The sequence below is a fragment of the Trichoplusia ni genome, chromosome 12 (assembly GCF_003590095.1).
Source record: "Trichoplusia ni isolate ovarian cell line Hi5 chromosome 12, tn1, whole genome shotgun sequence".
NCBI lineage: Eukaryota > Metazoa > Arthropoda > Insecta > Lepidoptera > Noctuidae > Trichoplusia > Trichoplusia ni.
Genome location: NC_039489.1, coordinates 649,418 through 670,211, shown reverse-complemented (window position 1 = coordinate 670,211; position 20,794 = coordinate 649,418). Strand labels below are relative to the sequence as shown.

The 20,794-nt window shown below is 34.5% G+C and overlaps 1 protein-coding gene across 2 annotated transcripts in view; it reads right to left on the bottom strand.

Moving 5' to 3' along the window:
- Positions 1–16,312: 16,312 nt before the first annotated feature.
- LOC113499280 (F-box/LRR-repeat protein 7-like) overlaps positions 16,313–20,794 on the bottom strand; it is a 72,078-nt gene continuing 67,596 nt past the window's right edge. For both annotated transcript variants that reach the window (XM_026879698.1, XM_026879697.1), the window contains 3 exons: positions 20,528–20,673; positions 17,817–17,990; positions 16,313–16,769 (listed from right to left, as the gene is read on the bottom strand). In XM_026879698.1, coding sequence (XP_026735499.1) covers positions 16,557–16,769; positions 17,817–17,990; positions 20,528–20,673 — 533 coding nt within the window. In that variant the 3' untranslated portion in view covers positions 16,313–16,556. The remainder of the gene's footprint in view (positions 16,770–17,816; positions 17,991–20,527; positions 20,674–20,794) is intronic.

The following is a 20,794-nucleotide window of genomic DNA, read 5'->3' as shown; positions in this document are numbered from 1 at the left end:
TATAAAGAAAATTTAAAATGTTTCATTTATCAAATTTCAATTTAGTGTAAACAAGCATTTGAAAAACCTCCATGTTGTATTTCTTTTTTAATTTCCTTTTATTCAAGATATTAATACTGTTTGTATGAATAAGCCTATATCTTACTCAAATATTCAATAAAAAAAATTGTCTTGTTTTCATCAATTCGATATACCGATGTTGACTGATAACTTTTTGGGACAGATTTTCGCTTTCCCAATACGGTGTGAAAATATCAAATCAACCTAGCACTTTGTCAATTTATTCCCAAAGGAAATCTTTGATGTCACCATCAATCACTGATTTAAAGAAAAAAGCTGAATACATTACAATGTAAAAATACGTCGTTAATTTATCCCCTGATTGTATGTCAAATAATATATAATAATATGACTTATTTTATTTATCTGCATGGATAGCCGAGTGGTATAGCTCACCATGAAATATCGACGCGGGGATCGAAACTGAGCAACACCATTATGTGTCGCCGTTTCAAAGCAAGACAAGCATGACTTGAATGTTGCAAACCCCCTTTTCTGGTAAAATGGAGGAATCCCTCGGGGCGAGGATGGGTAGTGTCAGACTCTTACTGACTAAACCTAGACCGCCGTGCAACATCCGAGTTTATCTGTCGGTGCATGGCAATGTGCTGAGATCCTCCATACAAGTTGTAAACCCCTTGATAAACATATTACTGAAATGAATAAGGGCAGAAGACTTATTTAAAACAAAAAAAAACACGATATTAATCCAAAATCCATATTAATTGATTATTAACGGGCAATTAATGTAAGTAATTCTGTTTGCTTCCATAAATAATCTTGATGTGAATTGTCATTGATCCGTAGATTATTTTGGATCCTACGATATCTGACACATATCCTTTCGTAACCTTGTTTTCTTAAGATTAGGAGGAAGAGGATTTCGCTCTATTTTTTTGGATCTGCACACACTGCATATAGTGATCAGGAAAAGTAGATGACGAAAATCAGAAATTTTGTAATAATGAAGGGATTTAGGTCAAAGTGATTCAAACCTGAGTACCAGCCAGCCTAATAAAACAAAAAAAAACAGATCCCTCGCGAACTCCACTCAATAGTATTGGATTTCGGATTTCGGTCATTTACGGTAGACATTAATTACTTGTGATATATCTTTTTCATCGAATTATGTTACTGATTTAAAAAAGCTCATGATTAAAGCTATTTGACATTTTCCCCGTAGTTTCACTCTCACAAATTTTCCACATTTCAATTTCCCAAGTTGCGGCATTGGGATAATACGACCTACGCTTGCCTCTTATTACTTACACATGAGTTGTCGGCCTCTTTGTACATTTAGGCTTTGAGTGGTAGTCAAAGGAGGACGGAGAGAAAATATGACGCATAAGTTTATATTACATTCCTGATTCGGTCACGATACAATATAAACTCATTGATGAATAGGAAAAAAATCAAAGAAAAGTTTTTCAATATTAACAATAAGAAAGAAGGTTTTCAATTCCAAGAAATTCGGTTAGTTACCAAAAATAATGAAGTATTTTCTTAAATTGCAACATCATTTTGTCAGCCAAAAAAATTGAAGAGAAGAAAGAGAAAAGAATATACAAAATAAACAACCTTGGTAGCTATACAAATATGGAGCATATTACTTATTTCAAAGAATAATATGAAGATTTTCCTGCTACTAGGGCTTCCTATGATATCAGGATTTATGATAACAGTTGAGAAAGGGAAAATAGTTACAAATTAATTAATTCTGCAAAAAAAAGTATTGTAATTCTTAACCATTACATATATGTTTTGGTAATGAATATTGTTGTCTTTTTCCAAAAAGAAATATGAAAGGTAGTTGAAAAAAAATAGTTTGAGTACTTTATCAAAGGCCGGCCACGAGCCTGTGATCAGAGCAGATCTCAAAGCCGATTCAGAATGACTTTGTTGTATTACTTGCGAATTGCAAGAAAATGGTAAAGAGCCAAGAGACGAGAAAAAATTGAAGGGAACTGGGGGAAGGAACTGTGCCTGCAGTAGAACAAAACAGGCCACTTCAACTTTCCTACCGATACCCAAAAGCTATCCAGATCAATAAAAAAAAATAACAAATTTTACTAATAAAAAACAAATAACAATCTGGATACGTTCAACCATGTTAATGAAAATCAAAATCAAAAACCTCCAGCAGGTATATTAATGTAAACAAGAACGGTATTTCGCAATTCATTACTAATAAATTACTTTTCTACATCAAACATTTTTTTCTCCCTAATTGACCCATCAAACCAATACACGGGCTGTAACTAAGTTAATATTCAATAAATATACAGACTCCTGCTGTTCTTAATATCTTTTCGCAATATACGAACGCTTTGACATCAATTTCCTCAAAGATAGTCCCAATAATAGCTATTTAGATGGCACTTTTCGCCTTCCAGTGACATGTTAGAAAATTTCTTGAATATTTACGTTGAATTGCTATATGTTGACATGTCAATATTATTCTGTGTATTTAGTAAAAAGTTTAGGAGGCATGAAATGTTGGTTTCAGTTGCAGTCTTGGTTCGTTGCCGTCTTCGTCCTTAGGTGACATTCCCATTTTTTGAATGACTTTTTTTTATATTTATTTCTGCTGAAAAGTTTAGTCTGTGAAAGCGCACTAGTGTGGAAGTTAATCTAGTTCTGCAAAATTTTCGAAATAAAGAGGTAAGGGAACGTTGCCCGGAATTATAATACTCATTCGCGTAATTAACGACAGCAGCTATCTCGAATAAAGATTATCGTATTCTCTGAAATAATGTTATCTCAAAGTCGGCTTTCACAAGAAGATGTCACCGAGCTGAATCGAGCCCATTAAGACTGAATCCTGCCGGACCAGCGGAATTATCCGAAAGGCTTACCGCAGCCCCCGTACATGAGTACAATAAAAGGAGGTGCTTTCCACGACGGTGGCACCAAACATAAGCTTTACTCAAGTTCCTTATCTTGGAGTCTTGTATTGCGAATTATTGAGATTTATTGTGGAAATAAGACAGCGTATATACGACTTAGAGCGGCACCTCTCTCACAACTGAATCAGTTTTGACAGGATCTGAGATAACAATATGATGAGACCAACCAACTGCTAAGTAGCTAATTCAACTAACACAGACTGTCTTTAAATGGGAGCGAATATCCCGAGATTAGCAACAATCACTGCTTCAATCCATTAAAGGATTCATTAGGCTTAGTTTACTCACGCGCAAAGCTATTTAGTTTGTAATGAACGGATAGAGAGGTAGTCCCTCTTTTTTGCTTTTGATGAACTAAAATTGAAGCCACTTTACGAACTTGCAAACAGGTATCACTATTTTCAAGTATTGGTGTCTATTAGTGTCCTACTGCAAGGCAAAAGCCTTTCTTTTCTCTTTCCATAATTATATGTCTTAGTCTATGCCTAACACGGGACAATTATCGGGAAAATATTCTTGCCGTGAGGTATTTTTTTTTGATAAACTACTAATATGTTTGCCATTGCCCAGAGCTAATTTGGCAACCAGCCGTGATCATGCCAATCAAAAGCCTGAAAAGGGAAAAAAGATCCTGTAACAATAATTTTTTGATGTAACAAATAAATCAGCAAAGAGAGTATTTCTTCAGGAGACGAACTCCGTTTAAATAATACCACTATTCTCTTTAATTAAGACTTCTTCCATTTTTGCAAAAAGAAAATCTTATATTTTTCTTAAAGTAATTTCTTGAGACTTCATAATCTGTTTCATATCAATGTTGAAGACCCCTGGGATGTAATACCTACTTCGCTTTCGTTGTTCTTGTGGAGAATAAGATTACATATTTGCTTATTCTTGGCTTACTTTTTCTTGCTTTAGGCGTGTTTGCTCGCGAAATACAAGACTTTATTCCCTTGACGTGTCTACCTAAGAATCAATAGACTGAGCTTGGCGTACTATCATAAGGCTATAATGTTATATGATAGGTAAAATGCTGATATGTAAAATATGTCATATACATATGACATAGTAATTTTATTGGTTGATAAAAAAAAAACTAAAAACTAAAAAAAAAGATGTGTATCTTATGAAACGTATTGGAGACTATATTTGATTAGTAACCAAGAAAAAACTACTTAAACTAATAAACATTTTATGGAAAAATATATTTAAATGAAATTTAAAATAACAATTGTTAAATTTCACGCGGACAAAGTCGCGAGAACAGCCAGTAGACAATTAAAAAAGGTGAACAAATAGAGATTTTAATAAGACTTGAGTAATCACTTTCAGTTTAACATAAATGACTACGTATTAAACTAAACACCAGCGAAACTTCTCTGAAAAACAATTAATTGTGAGGAAAACCGGGCTAATTACCACAACAGCTCCCGACCCGACTCTCCCCTAAAAATGCATATGGTCATGGCAGCTTGATAAAGCGATATGAAATCTAAAAATGAAGTTTTTATCGATGAAATGGTATATTTGAAAATAATAGTTAACGGAAACCAATTATTCTCTTCTCAATAGAGTATTATTTCTAGCAGACGTTATTCAAGGCAAAAAATAAAAAGTATTTGGTGTTGTACTTGGTATTTCACATTTGCCTATACCAAAATGCATCAATTTCACTAAGCTTCAGAATTCACACATATAATATATGTATGCAGAATTGTCATAACACATTATGCACATATTCTCTACCTATATGCATCTTCACGATTAAAACCATCAAACGAATTTATTATTCACATACATATATTTTATTTACGTTTAGTTAATAAACAAGTTCACATGCAATCGCCTTTGTAGTGAAAGAATACTTTGTGAATTTGAAATTCAATCTTGATATTCTGTTCATCCAAATAATATGATCTCTTAAAACAGGAATCGCCGATGTAAAAGCGAGACCACCATTACTCGCAGTGTATAGCTAACTTGCTTCCACAATGACAAGTTTCTTGATTGAGTTGCTCTAAATATAGGCACTGATTGTCAAAAGCAAAATGGATACGGTGTAGACACAAAATCAACAATCAGCTCGAAGACTAGCCGAAAAGGCCTAACCCCACCTACTGAAGCATTGTTATTCCATTAGTGGGAGAGAGACGAAGTCTAAGAATTGTGGAGCGCTATCTCGCTTTTGCAAATACTTCAAGAAGTAGGTTTATATTCTTGGGTAAGGGACTTCCAATCTGTATTGCACTTGCGTGTTATTTTTCAAAGCTGCTATAAAGTTTAGGAAAATGTACGAATTTCTTGGACTTCGTGAAAGGAAAATCATTAAAAAGTCAGTATTAAAAGGCACCGGAATCAAAGTTGTAAAGTCTACAAACATAAGTTGGAAGGGCAAACTAAACTGTAAATGAAAAATATGCATTGGGGAAGGGGCGAGGCTGTTTATGTGTTATGACAGTTCAGACTTTTCATTGAGGCGTGTAGTGTACGCCTTGACATAGCTAGATTCAACATTTTTTACCGCATCCGTACTCGAAAAAAATCTGGAATCAAGAGCGCTCCTAAACTCCAAACACATTCAAATGACTAAATTAATATTTTGAAGAAAAAATAAAGTGACAAATCAAAAGCCAGCAGACAAAAACAACTGCACAAATTCCAGTACAATTGTTACATCGAACCCTAAAACGGCTTTAGCAAACGCCTATCACGACAGATAAGATACCGGTGACTCAATTAATATAATAAGTAAATTAATACATCCAAAAGATAAGCGCGTTTAATATAAAACCCGATAAAACTCAAGCACCAGATACGTTTATAAACCTTTACGTATTTGTCGTGATTTCAAATGGGTTTTATTTATTGGAATGGAAACATTCGAGATGTATCTATTAATTAATATTGGAAAGTCATTGAAATGCCGACAGAAATTGTAATTATGTTGCAGGGTTTTTGATGTTAAAACATTATCGAGTGAAGGGTTCGCGGCTCCAAAACAGTACCTACTATTAAAAATCACCTTGATAGATGGGTAGATATTGTTTATTTAAACACCACAATAGTAGGGGGTTCAGCAAAAATGGTAAGAAGTAAAACCTACAATGACGCCGCAAAAATTTAACCAAAGCAGCTATTTTTGGTAAGATTAGGTAGGGGAAATCCTCATGGATACAGACTTCTTGGAAGTAATTAAGTAGGGTCAGACTTACTGGCAAAACTCTCTGCCAATTTCTCCCGCGTTTTGGCCGGTGAGTAGCTATACCTTGCAATTCATCACGATCACGATCACGAAATCCAAATCAGCCCAAAAAAAATATCCTCCTTCTTTCCGTATGGTTGATATACTGCCTGGTGTCAACGTTTAAGCCGCCCGTAGACCTCGAACGTAGCTTAAGACACTTTTAAAAGCCGCTTTCGCAAGTGCTTATTTCTTTTTAATTTACGCATCAATTTGGAAAAGACATTAGTGTGTGATGAATTTCAAATTTTCGATACATTTTAATATACTTACATACTTCTTTAAAGCAACACTACTTACTATTTAACATGCACCAACATCAGTATTTTGATAGATCTTCAGTTGCGTTCTCAGAACTTGTGCTTGTAGATTTTCGGGATACATTTGAACATCCAAATTGCCTTGAATACGGCTGATTGGTTAAACGTATGCTTTCAAAGCAACGGCATTCTAGGTAACCGATACATACACAGACTTGGTGTAATGCTATCGTAGAATAATTAAAGACCAACTAAAGTAACTGGTTTAATGATTTTTTGAATCATTCAGTCCCTTTGATATTTTTCAGGTTCCGAAGCTACTGATTGTGTATTTCTATTGCCATTATAACAAGAAATAATCCTACTACATATTATAAACGCGAATGTTTGTATGTATGCATGTATGGATGTTCCTTTTTCACGCCCAAACCACTGAACAGATTTAGACGAAACTTAGTACACCGATATTTTATAACCAGGATTAACACGTGGATAGTTTTATCCCGATTTTATGTTGCCATGGGATCACTTCCGGGTGGGCCTGCAGGCAACAGATAGTAATAGTAATTTTTCTTTGTAAGAAACCCTTATTGTTGCCAGTTCGACTCATTCTTGACCAGCTTTACTTTTTGATCCTAGAAGCTAACAATGATCAAGATACAGTGAATGTAATTTTCGTAAGCATGACGTCACATACCTATACGTACAATTTATGAAAAGCCGTATCGTCACCAGCCCCTCCCTCTGACTGAATTGTAAATTATCTTAATTATTTTTTATTGATCTGATAAATAAAAATACGTATCTATATTTTATCTTATTGGCGCGACGGTTTTAATCCTTCTATTATTATAATCGTTTTTGTCGATGTATTTGTGTTTTCATTTCCTCTTTCATTTTAATTTGCCTTTCATTCGGAAATTACTGAACGGATTTTGATAAAAATTTTCACAGAGAAAGATCATGTCCTTAACCCTTAACCTTACAGGCTTCTTTTATCAGACTTAAAAACAGGCTTACACTTTACAACGATAGCCGAAATTATTTTTTTATTTTCAGAAAGTCACGTAAATTGATACAATCACAAGATGTTATCTATGGACAAATGAGTGTCCACAATTATCATATTGCTCAAATCACAATTATAGCTACAATAGAACTTAGAACGATATACATTATCTTAATGCCTATTACTAATCGGATTTGGTATTCCAGTTGATTACTCTAATATCTTAATATGACGCTATAACTGAAGAAATTAGGAATTTCTATAATATTGTTTATTACTGCAAGACTGCATAGATAGCCTAGTGGTGGAGGTCACGCAAAATCCACTGAACGTGGCGTGTCGCGAGTTCGATCCCCGCTTAAGGCAAACATTTTTGTGTGTTCCGCAAATCTTGTTTTGAGTCTGAGTGTGTTTGTGCATTACGTGCATTAAAAAAAGACGGAATGAGGTGGGTAGAAGATTATGATTTGTGGATAACTTCAATATACTTAAAATGTGTTTGAACAGACCCCGTGGATGAACATACCAAAAAGCCAGTCAATTTAGAAACAAAAATTCCTTTGACAAAAATCGACAAAATGTTATAAAACATGCCAAAAGATGTATTCAGAGCATGACTTAGCTACTCCGGAATATATTGTATAAGGCAGAGTAGAAACGTGTCAAAGCGACGAATTCTTCACGGCAAAAGATTTGAGACGCAACGAATAAAAAATATCGGTCAAGTGTGAGTTAGAGTTGCGACACTGAGGGTTCCGTAAAAAGCAAAAAGAAAAATAATCAAAATTTGTCACATATTAACATTCTAGCCGTAACTATGGTTGCTTAACGTCGATCTTAATTATTACTATTAGTTGCTATAACGCTAAAATGAATACATAATCTGTGAAAATTCCAACTGCCTAGCTACTAGTATCACAGTTCATAAGATACAGCCAGGTATTAGACATTCAAAAAACAGTCGCAATACTTAAGTAGCTTCTTAAATATTTTATTACGTACAACAATCAGAATAAAACAAAAGCCATTACTGTAGATCTACAATATTTGTGACAAACGAAACAGAACCAGTATCATGAACACTTAAGGCGTGAACTCGTCGTTGTGGGAGCGAGATAGCAATATTTATCTTTTCCTGTTGTGTTTTTCATTTCATCACTTGTTTAAAAATAAGGAATATAAAAAGCACCTATAATAGTGAAGGCTAAAAACATCACTTGCAAGTGAAAAGCGTACTGGTATGTGACGTCACACGCAATTTAGGAAATACATAAAAAATCGCCAAACTGCAAAGCAGTTTGTTGGCGATAATAGCGCTCTTAATTATACATTTTTCTTTATTGTGTTTTTATAGTTTACAATGAGTGTAGTTGCATTTATTATTCTTATATATAAACAATAATCACATTATATATACTTTATCTTATAACTATTACAATATAAAAATTAAATTTATATTCTAGGAACATCAACCTGTTTATATCTACCATTATTTATTACAACTAATTCTTATTGAAATTTCTATTTGGTTAACAATTGTAATGAGATCTGTTCTTACTCCTATGTTTATTTATAATATTAATACTTCTTTTAGTCTTTTCTTAATAGTTACTTTGCTTACTTCTTTGGACATATTTCTTATAAAGTCTAGTTTATTAAATATTACAGGAGTTATATATTTCCTTGTTCTTTTACCATAATAATTTCTTACAGATGGTATTACATATTTACCCTGTTCAACCCGCCTAGTGCGATAATTATGTGCTATTGGATTTTTGTACATATTTAGCTTATATTGTTCTAATGCTATAAGGTAATCTACTTTTGCATGCACTGGTAGTATTTCACATATTTTAAATAATTCGTCGTAGTTTTGTTTGCACTTTAGTTTAACTTTTTTCCTAACTAAATATTTAATTATTCTTATTTGTAACTGTTTAATGCGATCTAATTGCGTTTTGAACGTGAGGCCATAACTACTTAGTCCATAACTAATTATTGAGTCGACGAGTGCATAGTATACTACATATAAAACTTTTCTATTCACAAAGCTACTCAAATGAAAGAATTTGCTTAGGATTGATTGCAGTCTATTGCATACCTCATTAACGTGAAGTTTCCAGTTAAGTTCACTATCCACTGTCAAACCTAGGTACCGGAATTTATCTACTACGTCTATAGCTACGCACTGGCATCCTATTTTGTTGTGGTGCAGACATTCGTAAGTATGTCCGTAGATAGGTATACTTAACTTACCTTGTTTATTGTAGTGACTATACGGGAACTGATGTACATTACTTTGTCTTAGCGAAATTAATTATTATGCCGTTATCATTGCCATTTAATGATATTTTCAAATCTTCCTGTATATGCATTTGTGCATTCTTGTGTTATTGGACGAATACATTAAAACATGTCATCGCGTACATGAACATCTTACAATGTTTATTACGTTAGTGACACTATTGACATGCATATATAGCCACGGGCCGTACACGACCGGTCGGCACACCGAGACTCACGCTTACCTCTTCTCCTGTGGTTCCGTCTATCGAGGTGCGGATAGTCCTATTCTCCAGATAACACTGTACCTATCTCCTTCGTTTTTAGTTCACGAGATAAAAGCAAAAATAATCATCCAAGTTTTCGGAAATTTGCCTGACTTACGAACCAGTTTTTTTTTGTCAAATCCTTTATTTCATATTTTTCTTCTCGCTTAGGTTTTCCCGCTGAACATTCTCGCTGTGGTATTAATACTTGCCCTGCAATGTTATATATCATGCAAGGGCTGTTGAAAACGGGGATCTGCGTATTATTGCATGTTATGAAACCCTCGTACTGTACTCGTCAAGGTTGTAATTTGGGTTAAATGCGAAGACAGAAGACACACATATAGCTTAAATGATGAATTCGTGCTGTATTAAATTTAATATAAAAAACAGTGTTGAAAATTATTGACTAGCTCTTACCCGTGACTTCGTCCGCGTGGATTTAAAATATAAGTTACGATTTTTTGAAATCTGATTAGTTTTTAGAATAAATTATCTAACAATGAAATAAATAGTGAAATGAAGAATGGTACCATCTCATGCACTAAAACTACCTGCTATACTGTACTACACCCTCATTAAATACTGCTACCTGCTCTGCTGGTACCACTTTCATGGTACTTACTGTAAATGCATCTACAGTAAAATATTATGTATCTGAAGAAAACCGCAAGTACTTACCATCCAACCCCAAGTACTTATTTCAGCATTTCAGCATTCTATAATACATTATTATAACTACTAACTTTATAACAACCTTACAAGTTCCTAACCTTTGACAAATATTAAAAAAGTAAAAAAAAATACACTAACTTTTTGATGGCCTATCACTATCCTTCAAAATAATTTAACTACTATTTCCTGAGCGAGATAGCGTAATAGACCTCGTAGAGCGATGTCTCGCTTCTACAACTGCAATAATTCTACTTTGAAACTTTTTGGTACGCCCACTGATCCCAAATTACAAGGTTGAAAGTGAATCATCAAGTTTCAGTGCTCTTCTGACCCTCATTAGGGGTTATTGTGCGTGATGACGTCATGTAACCGCGAAACTGTATTACTGAGTATCTTGTTAAGCTGCGTTTCTTGTGTGCGGGAACTTGTAAACTCGCAAGGCATTTCCGCACGTCATTCAACTCTACACTCATTATGATGGAGGCCTTTTCTTCCGCTTTGGGAACGGAAGGGTGTGTCAGACTTCTACTGACTCTACCCCTCCCCCCATGTTCCTTTGAACTATTGGTGGGGTCACGGTAACGCTTTTGAATCCCGCTGCCTCAACAGAAGTGAGCCCTAATGGCCTCCTCAGTTCTTGCTGACTTCTCTTTGGAACACGAACAAGCCGTCTGGTCCCGGTCCTGATCAAGCGGTAAGCTACCCTTCGCTCACCGCAAGCAGTAGCTGGGAGTATTTACAAGGCTCGCGACGCCCGGAGGGTCCAGAACGTGGGCTAGACATTGAAATTATATTTCATTATGAGTCACGTGTCTTTCACAAGTAAGCTATGCATACATTTTAGCGTTTTCTACTAATGTAAAGTATTTTAAAAATAAAACTCAGCAAGAGAAAAAACAAGCAATAAGCATCCTCGCTCCGCTCAGCTACATCCTGATGAAACCACAGCCTTAGAAGTTCATTCCCCTAAGTTAATGCGAGTAACACTGGTGTGAGGATTGTAAAGAAGCGCTGAGAAAGTATATCAAAAGGAATACTTGACTTTTTGAAGTGAAAGTTCAAGTTGCGTACCATTTTCCGAAGCTCTGTAAGTGAGGTTACGACGGTTATTTTTCGGTTAGGTTTCGATTAAAATTATTGAAAGGAAGAAAATATTAAATTATTAACACACTTTATACTTTACTAGCGATGGGTTAAGTCAGCGTTTGCAATGAAAGCGTAAAAAAATAGTGAATACATTTGAAATCGCTAAAATTGACTATGTTCCTGTACGAAAATATGCATAGTTGCAAAGATTTTGACAACTGTCCCTATGGACAGAAAAAGCGGTCCTGTTTTATAATATGTAGTGCTTGCAAACGAAAATATTAAAAAATAAAATGTCCACTATATATTAAGTCTGTTCAATGTAACAATTAGCTAAAGACTCCAATGGTCTCGCTCACCCCTTCTTATCTTTGTATTCCTAATTCTACTATACGTGTGTCTATCACCACTGATCACCTCTTAAATCGCTTGACCAAATTGAATATTTTTTTAAATTTGTTTTACCGGTGCCCTGCATGGTTTAGTTTCACAAATCAGCGCGGCAGAACAAAAGTCCCCGTATCAATTTATTACATTATATATTTACGACAATGTTACAAAATATCAGATTTTCCACGAAATTTATAGTTTTAGCTAAATTTATTTCCAAAATAGCGAACAGTTTCAGTTACAAAGCTCTATAACGTCCCCGGTATTACGTCCCTTGCAACAAATCATTTTTACTACCAGAACGTGACATCTTTGTTCTTCACCCAATCTGTACCTTTACGTTATTCTATTGTACTCCATATAGCCTTTGGATATTTCATCCCATACATTATTGGTATAAAATAATTCACAGAATTCCGTTTTAGTTTACAGCGTAGTGTGTCATATAAAAATATATAGCAAATACTAGCTGACCCGTCAAACGTTGTTTTGCCTAATAAATTATTTCTAGTTGTATGTATTTAACTGCCACATTATAAAAAAATAAAAACAAAAAATTTCGCCCAAAAAAAAAAATATTGAGAGCAATCCTTATCACATAAGGGTATGAAAAATAGATGTTGTTCTATTCTCAGACCTACCCAATATGTATACAAAATTTCATATAAATCGGTCGAACCGTTTCGGAGGAGTACGGTAACTAACATCGTGACACGGGAATTTTATATATTAAAAGATATGTATTGTGAATGGTTAATTGCATGGGATAAAATGTCTGTCTATCCGGAAGACAACAGGATGTATCTCATTTACCGTGCTAGCTACAGAGACGAAAACATTAAAAACGTTTTATTCAATGACACAGGCGAATATTTAAAAAAATGATGCCTGTTGCAGCTGTAGCAAAAACTACTATACTTAAATAATGACCGAGGTTAAGCAAAGGTTAAGCAAACTTATTTGTCGGAAAATAGATTTTCTTTTCTTTCTTTACTTTTGCGATTCGGGGTCAAACTTGACCTGACCTTGACTTCGATTAAGACCAAAATGTACTAATCACCTGCCCCATCCGTTTGGGTTCGGATTTAAATAAACTTACCACTATATCAAAAAACAAAACAAAATCTTCACAATAAACATTTTCCAACCTTGCCTTTTAAATAAGCAAATCATTAAACATTTCCTCCTCATTCAGTGTCAGATTCCACTCACTATGACGGGTACTATTATTACTAATTACCTTCCAACACATTTTCAGCGTCATAGAGGCAAAATTAAACCTTTTCATGTGTTAAATGTTGTTCATAATATTTAATGAGACCATAAAGTGCCGCTATCATTGTTCTAGTTGCAGACATTAAGAAACTATTAACTAGTTTTGCGTCGCGACTGAACCTGCTATTTTGTATTTTGTCTGATTTTATAACATTGTCCTCAAACTGTTTTTCGAATGGGAAATCATCAAATTTTCTCCTCCGGAGGAGTTTCAGGCTTTTACTGATTGAAAACCATGTTATTTCCTTTGTGTACCGATGCCGTTGATAATCCTTTCGGATAAGCCCGCTAGCCATAGCCTTATACTATAAAAGAGACTAGCTTAACTCGTGACAACATTTTTAATTTGGCTAAAGCCACCACTGCTGTTTGGTAACACTACTATGTAAAGCCACAACTCTCATTTTTGTACGTCATAATACTTTTGTATTGTGGAGAGCAAATAATGAAAATGTATTAGCTGAATGTTTGTAAAGGGCTACGACACCAGGACCAAGGTTCAGCAGTTTTTTTTAATAAGTAACTAGCTGACCCAGCAAACGTTGTTTTGCCGATTTTTTTTTTCTAGTTTTGTGTATTTTTAATGCCACATTATAAAAAAAATAAAAACAAACAATTTCGTCCAAAAAATAAAAACATAAATTTTAGTGTGGGCAACCCTTGTCACTTAAGGGTATGAAAAATAGATGTTGTTCTATTCTCAGACCAATCCAATATGTATACCTACAAAATTTCATAAAAATCGGTCGAACCGTTTCGGAGGAGTACGGTAACTAACATCGTGACACGGGAATTTTATATAATAGAAGATGTGAAAACATAAAATCGTTTGTTAAAAAATATAATTTAATAATAAAAACTAAATCAACAATGGCAATTCAGTTAATATAAAAATATTTGTATACTAAGGCACCATACCTTTTCAAGATATTAGCTTTAATTACATATTTATAAGTTTTAGGCTTAGTTTACACTTGCGAAATTGGCTTCAAAACAATCAGATGAAATTGCTGACAGATTTAGGTTGTACACTCGACTTAATATTGTTTGTTATATTTTTGAAGTCAAGATCGCTCATGTAAACCAGCTTTACTTAAATCTATACCAAAAGGTACAAGTATAAACAGTTTTATGTCGAATTTAATCTAATTTTTGAACGAAACACTATTGGTGATCGTACACGGTGCGAGTTTGACGACCAAAGGTTGTTTCTGGTGCAATTTTATTATTGGGTATTTGTCTAATAAACCTGATGATTTACAAGCACATATGTAGATTTCGAGATTCGAGATAACACGAACATATTTTTTCTTTAATCTCTTAAAAAATTAAGATGATAAAATAACTTTTCAGTATTCTTTTTATGATCAAGTAACATTATTAGCCCCACTACACTTTTCTGTTAGATTATAGAAAGAAATTTCAACTTTAAACAAATTTAATACCTACAAGACTCAAATATAATAATTAACAAGACCCCTAAAGCGATACATTTTATCTCAATATCCTTCATCAAATTCCACAATAAAAACTGATTCAAATAGGAGTAGGGATCCAATTCATACAAAAACATATCTCTTTAAAAGAACATCTTATTCAATACTCGCACCGCGTACATAACCCTTATGGCACATTATTCGTCCGAATTATAATTTATGGGAGTGTATTTTCACTGTGTTGTGTTTACTCTCTTTGTACAATGTTTTTAAATAATCCCCTTGTTGTTGCTCTGTTTGAAATTTGAACGGAAACAACATCGTACCTGATTATTGGAAAATAGCTGTTATTGTACTCGGCAAAATGGTACTCAAGCAAATGATTCTGTAGGTTTCCAAAAACATAATAACTTGACTTTTGTATGCATATTATAGACGCTCTTTAAATTTCCAAAAAAAAAAATACTATTTGATCAGAAAAACTTTTACCCTGTACAAAAAAACTAATAGAATTCCAAAAAGTAATGAACGTGCTTCATTCGCTAAGGTTTATCCAATTTTAAACTTTAAAACTGGGTAATAAGATTAAGAACTGTATAACCGAATTTCGTTACATTTCGCAACTTTTCCGTACCCTGTACATAAATACACTTCTAAGGGTCGGCGCACATGAGCCACTGGTCACAACCACAAAACACTGAGATATTTCCTTTACTATACATACATTTTAATTATAGACTGGCAGTTGGCAGACGCCTGAAACCAGTGGTCGCCACACTTTTTTTCTAAATTAAAAGACTTGGATTAATGCTTGTTCTGAGGATTTTTTAAATTCTGGCATGAGCGTAGGATTTGCACTCTAATGCTTGTGCTACGCGGGGTCAAACCCAAGACACATCGCACACAATCGATATGGCGTAGTAACCAATACCATTTGGCTATTGGCGAAGATAAATCGCTGTCGTTCAACTATCCATTTAAAATATAGAAAAGTTAAGGAAGTTTGTTTTGTCAGCGTTTTCTGGTTATGGTTGGTAGCCGATGTGTGCCGACCCTAAGTAAATTACATTAAACTTTATCATACGGTTATATTATATTTAAAGCATTTACATGTATATAAAGCTATGTTAGTAATACCTATCTATTTACACACTTAATAGGAATGTTTGGAATTAAAAACAACCTAATATTACCTATTTTTGTCATTTACAAGTTATTGAAAAGAGACGGATATAGCTTCCATTATTCTTTCGTTTGTTTATAAACGTGAACGTGATGAAATCGTTCAAAACTCGATAGCTTCCAGAAAAAAAAACTGCAACTGTTTCTGCGTCAAAAGTCATATAAACAGTTTTACCATTTTTTAAGGACTTGCGATCCTTCAAAATACGGACTCAATATTCATAACATTTTCGACCCTTTTTGATTGCTGTTGCTCAAGCTCTCTATGAAGATTTCTTTATGATATTTCCATTTAATTTTTTTTTCCAAGAAATATGCCTCCTTTTTCAAAACTATTACTTTTCTCATCATTAGACGTAACCTCCTTCCAAACCAGACCATCCTATCGATTTCCTCGAGTTTTCCTTCACATTTTTTGTTTATTCATTCAACTTCTCTCGTTTTCCTTACTCCTGTTGAACATTTCCCCACTTCAGCTTAAAGAATTTCAACAGAATCCAGGATTCGTATGTTCAATGACACATCTCTTGCAGTATTTCTTGACAGCTCTGTACCCTCTTAACGTGACTGGTGTATCTTGGATGTTGAGCTGCGTCAACCCTCGGCAGTAGTAAGCCACGGCCTCCAGACCATCGTCTCCGATCAGTTCACAGCCCCGGAGAGCAAGTTTCTTCAAATTTGGACAGCATCGAGCCAAGATCTGGGCAAAAGATAAATATAATTAGTACCGACAATAGCTCTGGGCCCCGATTCTGCTATTTACAACGGCCGATTGACCGGCCGAATGGCAATTGGTTTACATTTGAAATTATTCCGATTCTCTGAAGCATTTTGTCAACAAAATAATTGGAAATTAATTTTATTGTTCTTCAGTGTGCCGTCTCGTACTGAATTTCTAATTATTATGTAGGAAAAATGCTTAAAAGAACACAAAAAAATAATAATTTTAAGCCTTAATTTTCATTCATTCATCGGCCATCGTAAAAAGCAGAATTGGGGCCCTGATGTGGAGACCTTTTCCAACTCTTAAAATAACATTATTAGAGTTGTGTAAGAGAGACACTGTAATGCTCTGTCACGCCTTCACAACTGTAATAATATTACTTTCAAACTTAGTGTTAGGCCTCCAAAAAATAATTTTGCTCTTCTGAGACCCGAAAACAATAAATAGCAAAAAGCGACCATTGCCGAATAACAAGCCAATTATAGACCGACCATAACAATAAACATTGTATCTAATGTGTTTTTTATTGCACAAAATAATTCTAAATGCCATTATTTTCCTATATAACCATAAATTACCCAAAGGGAAATATAATTAAGTACTGCCTTCGGTAATTAATTGCCAAGCCATTTATTCAAGGAGTACGTAATTTTGCTGACTCCATTTTTTAACCGTATTTTCTTGGAATATATGAGGTACGATTCTTTTTACAGAGCAATTGTAGAGCAGGTGCTTTGGACAAGGTTGGCATCTGACTATTTCTTATTAAAGTATTACTTTTCAATTTATTTTGTAAATTGATATATTTTACACATTCGAAGCTTAATTTAAGAATTTTAAGTATAGGTCTATGTTTAAGTGACTTTAAGGTATAAATAACTATCTACCTAATACTGAGTAAATTTAAAATGCGAAGTACGGTCAAGGTCAAGCATATGTAATGAAAGACGTCAGTTGAGAGACATCCGATCCTTCCTTCCGACTTTCCTTCTTCTAACTAACTTCTGTAAATTAAGAAATTACCTGCAACCCTGGTTCGGAGACATCGGTAGCCCCCAAGTCCAGAGCTCTTAGTCTGGAACAGCCTCTGGCTATGGCCTCCACTCCATCGTCTCCTAACGCCCCGCATCCTCTCGCGTTGAGATACCGGAGCTTATAGCACCTTCGAGCTAAGGTACGAATGCCAGAATCTGATACCTGAATAACAAAAACATACTTATTTTTAGACTTGTTGGTTTTAACACAGAAATTATAATTGTCTGATAATCTTGAAATATTTTCGTCTTTTTTAATTTTTTGAAAATTTAATACTCAGTTTCTATCATTATTTACTTTAAGTTTGATTTGGTTCTTCGAATTATGTACCACTATTCTGATAACCCCGACTAATTTAAGACACGGTGACTTTGATCTGTCTATTGAGGCATCGCCGGTTTGCCCTCTGCCTCTGGTGACTGACATGGGGGATTTTTGTAGTAAAAGTGCGTCCACATTCACTGCAAGTACCCTTCGCTTATGGTGAATGGTCGGGCCTTTAACTCGTCTTGCTTAGATTAAAGCAATAAAGCTCTTCTTCCGGCGCTTAATTAATTACCACTTCTCTACGAAATACTCGTGAACCTATTATTGGCAACCGTGTCAGGCCATGTCCAATGTGTCCATGGTTTAATTACACAGAAGCTATTGGTGACCCTTTATTAATAAATAAATAAGTTCAACAAGTTGTTTTTGGTATAATGCAATGTACAATTGTTTGTATTCCCAAATAAAAATAAAAAAATAGCAATACATCCTGTATTACGGTACCACTAACTCTTGTATTCGGATGTCTTGTTAATAGAAGTTTCTAGATACACGGAAGACCTAGCAAGAGTAAATTACTTGCGAACTACACTACTTTCTAAATCTAATTAAAACTTGAAGAAGACCTGTGCTCTGTTTTATTTATTTTCGTCATGCTTTTTTATGTTCTAGCTCTGTGTTACTCTGGCTTCCGTCAAATAAGGTAATTAAGGGCAAAAATAAAGTGACGAGTGAAGAAAGTGACCTTTCATGATAGTTCTTAGGGGAGATATATTAAATGAGTAAAAATATCAACCTACATTTCGTTAATTTCTTAATTAATATTTACCAAGTTTTACATGATAAACATCTTGGCGGGATGCTGGGTCCTGCTATAGAAAATAGGTATATAATATGACGTTAGCTTGGATCCGAAACAATGTTTACTTTTTTTGCCTCACTAATTTTCGATAGCATCTTAATTTAAACTGGCATTTATTAATACTATAATGAGACTTCATAGCTGTAAATATTCTCTAAAAAGTCAAATTGGTCCGTCAGTCCTTTATTTAAATCATATTTTTGTCTGGCATAAGTTAACTTACACTGACTGGTCCCAGTACAAATTCAAAGCTCTCCCTAATCCTACCAAATGCTGAGAAAACAAAGATATCATAAAATGTAATCCTTTGTCTGCTTCAAAAACCCAATTTTCATAATAAGTTACGAATTCATAGCGTAAACAAATTTGCTCAAAAATATTGCTTCGTTCTGATGAGTCTGCCCTTGAGAATCAAATATGATATGATTCGAACAAAAAACAGGGTTTGTTTTCGTTATTACCTTTATTTCGGTTTAGACAAAACAAGTTAGCTTAGTAAGGCACGTTTCAGACGTTAACTGAGTTGATGTTCCAGACCATTGGACTTCGTACAGTCGTTGCTATGTGGATTAAAGTCACAAGGATTAGACTACTGGACTTCAACACCTTAATCTATACTTCTATACTAATATATAAAGCTGAAGAGTTTTTTTGTTTGTTTGAACGCGCTAATCTCAGGAACTATTGGTCCAAATTGAGGAATTACTTTGGTGTTGAATACGCCATTCATCGAGGAAGGCTTTAGGCTATAAACCACCACGCTGTGACTAATAGGAGCGAAGATACAATGGAAAATGTATAAAAAAACAGGGCAGGTATTTAATCATAACTTATATCTTGTACCCACGGGGACGAAGTCGCGGGCAACAGCTAGTTACAGAATACGTCTCAAAAGAAATTGTCTTTGTCTTATTGTTGATGACAAATTTATCATATTTGCGTAAAGAATGAAAAACGTGTTTACCGAAAAAGGGCGAAAGAAAATGTTATATTGGCAACCTGACAAAAAAAGAAAGAATTGAAGAGAGAATTGTTTTGGCATGAAATATTCACATTATCATAAGCTGTTGAAGATGTTCCAATAAACTTTTGTGAATAGTGACAACTTTATAATAGTAAATGACAATAAAAATAGAACTTCTTCTGTACCTAACCTTTTTGCTGTCAACTTTGTTGTAATAAAAACGAATGTTCGATGTTTGAAAAGTTGGGATAGTCGTAAAAAACAAATGAAAGTGCTTACAATAATTGTTTTGACACTTTGGCGGTTAAGGAGAATGTTACCAGTAAATAAAATCGAGGTTTTATGATAGGATATGCTAGATTTTTTTTTTGTCGGCATTTAACAATTCAGTCTTCGCGTCGCGCGGAGTATTAAAAATATTCAAGTCACACGTACAAAGACACCCGAACTCAGTACAAGCATTCGAGGATTACAATGCTTAACCTATGCGGTGATCGAAACCGTGGCACGTTGTGCATATTGGGTTTGTAGTTATGAAGTTTTAGGTTCTCCGTTCAACCATGATGATATTACACTCAATTTTAATCTATGTAACATTGTATTTACCTGTGTACACTTGGCAACAGAAAGGTATCGTAACGCAGGCCCAAGTTTGGCGAGCTCGTACAGTCCGAAGTCCGTGACGCCAGTACAGTCGGACACACTCAGCTCCTTGAGCGCGCAGTAGGACGGGATCCACCGGACACCCGCATCTAGAACAAGGAAACAATAGATTACTTTATGAAACCTGTGAAAAAATTACGACTCTATGGTCATCTTTCGCCGGCAGAATACTTCGAGTTTAGAAGTCTAAACTCCATATTGAAAAATACT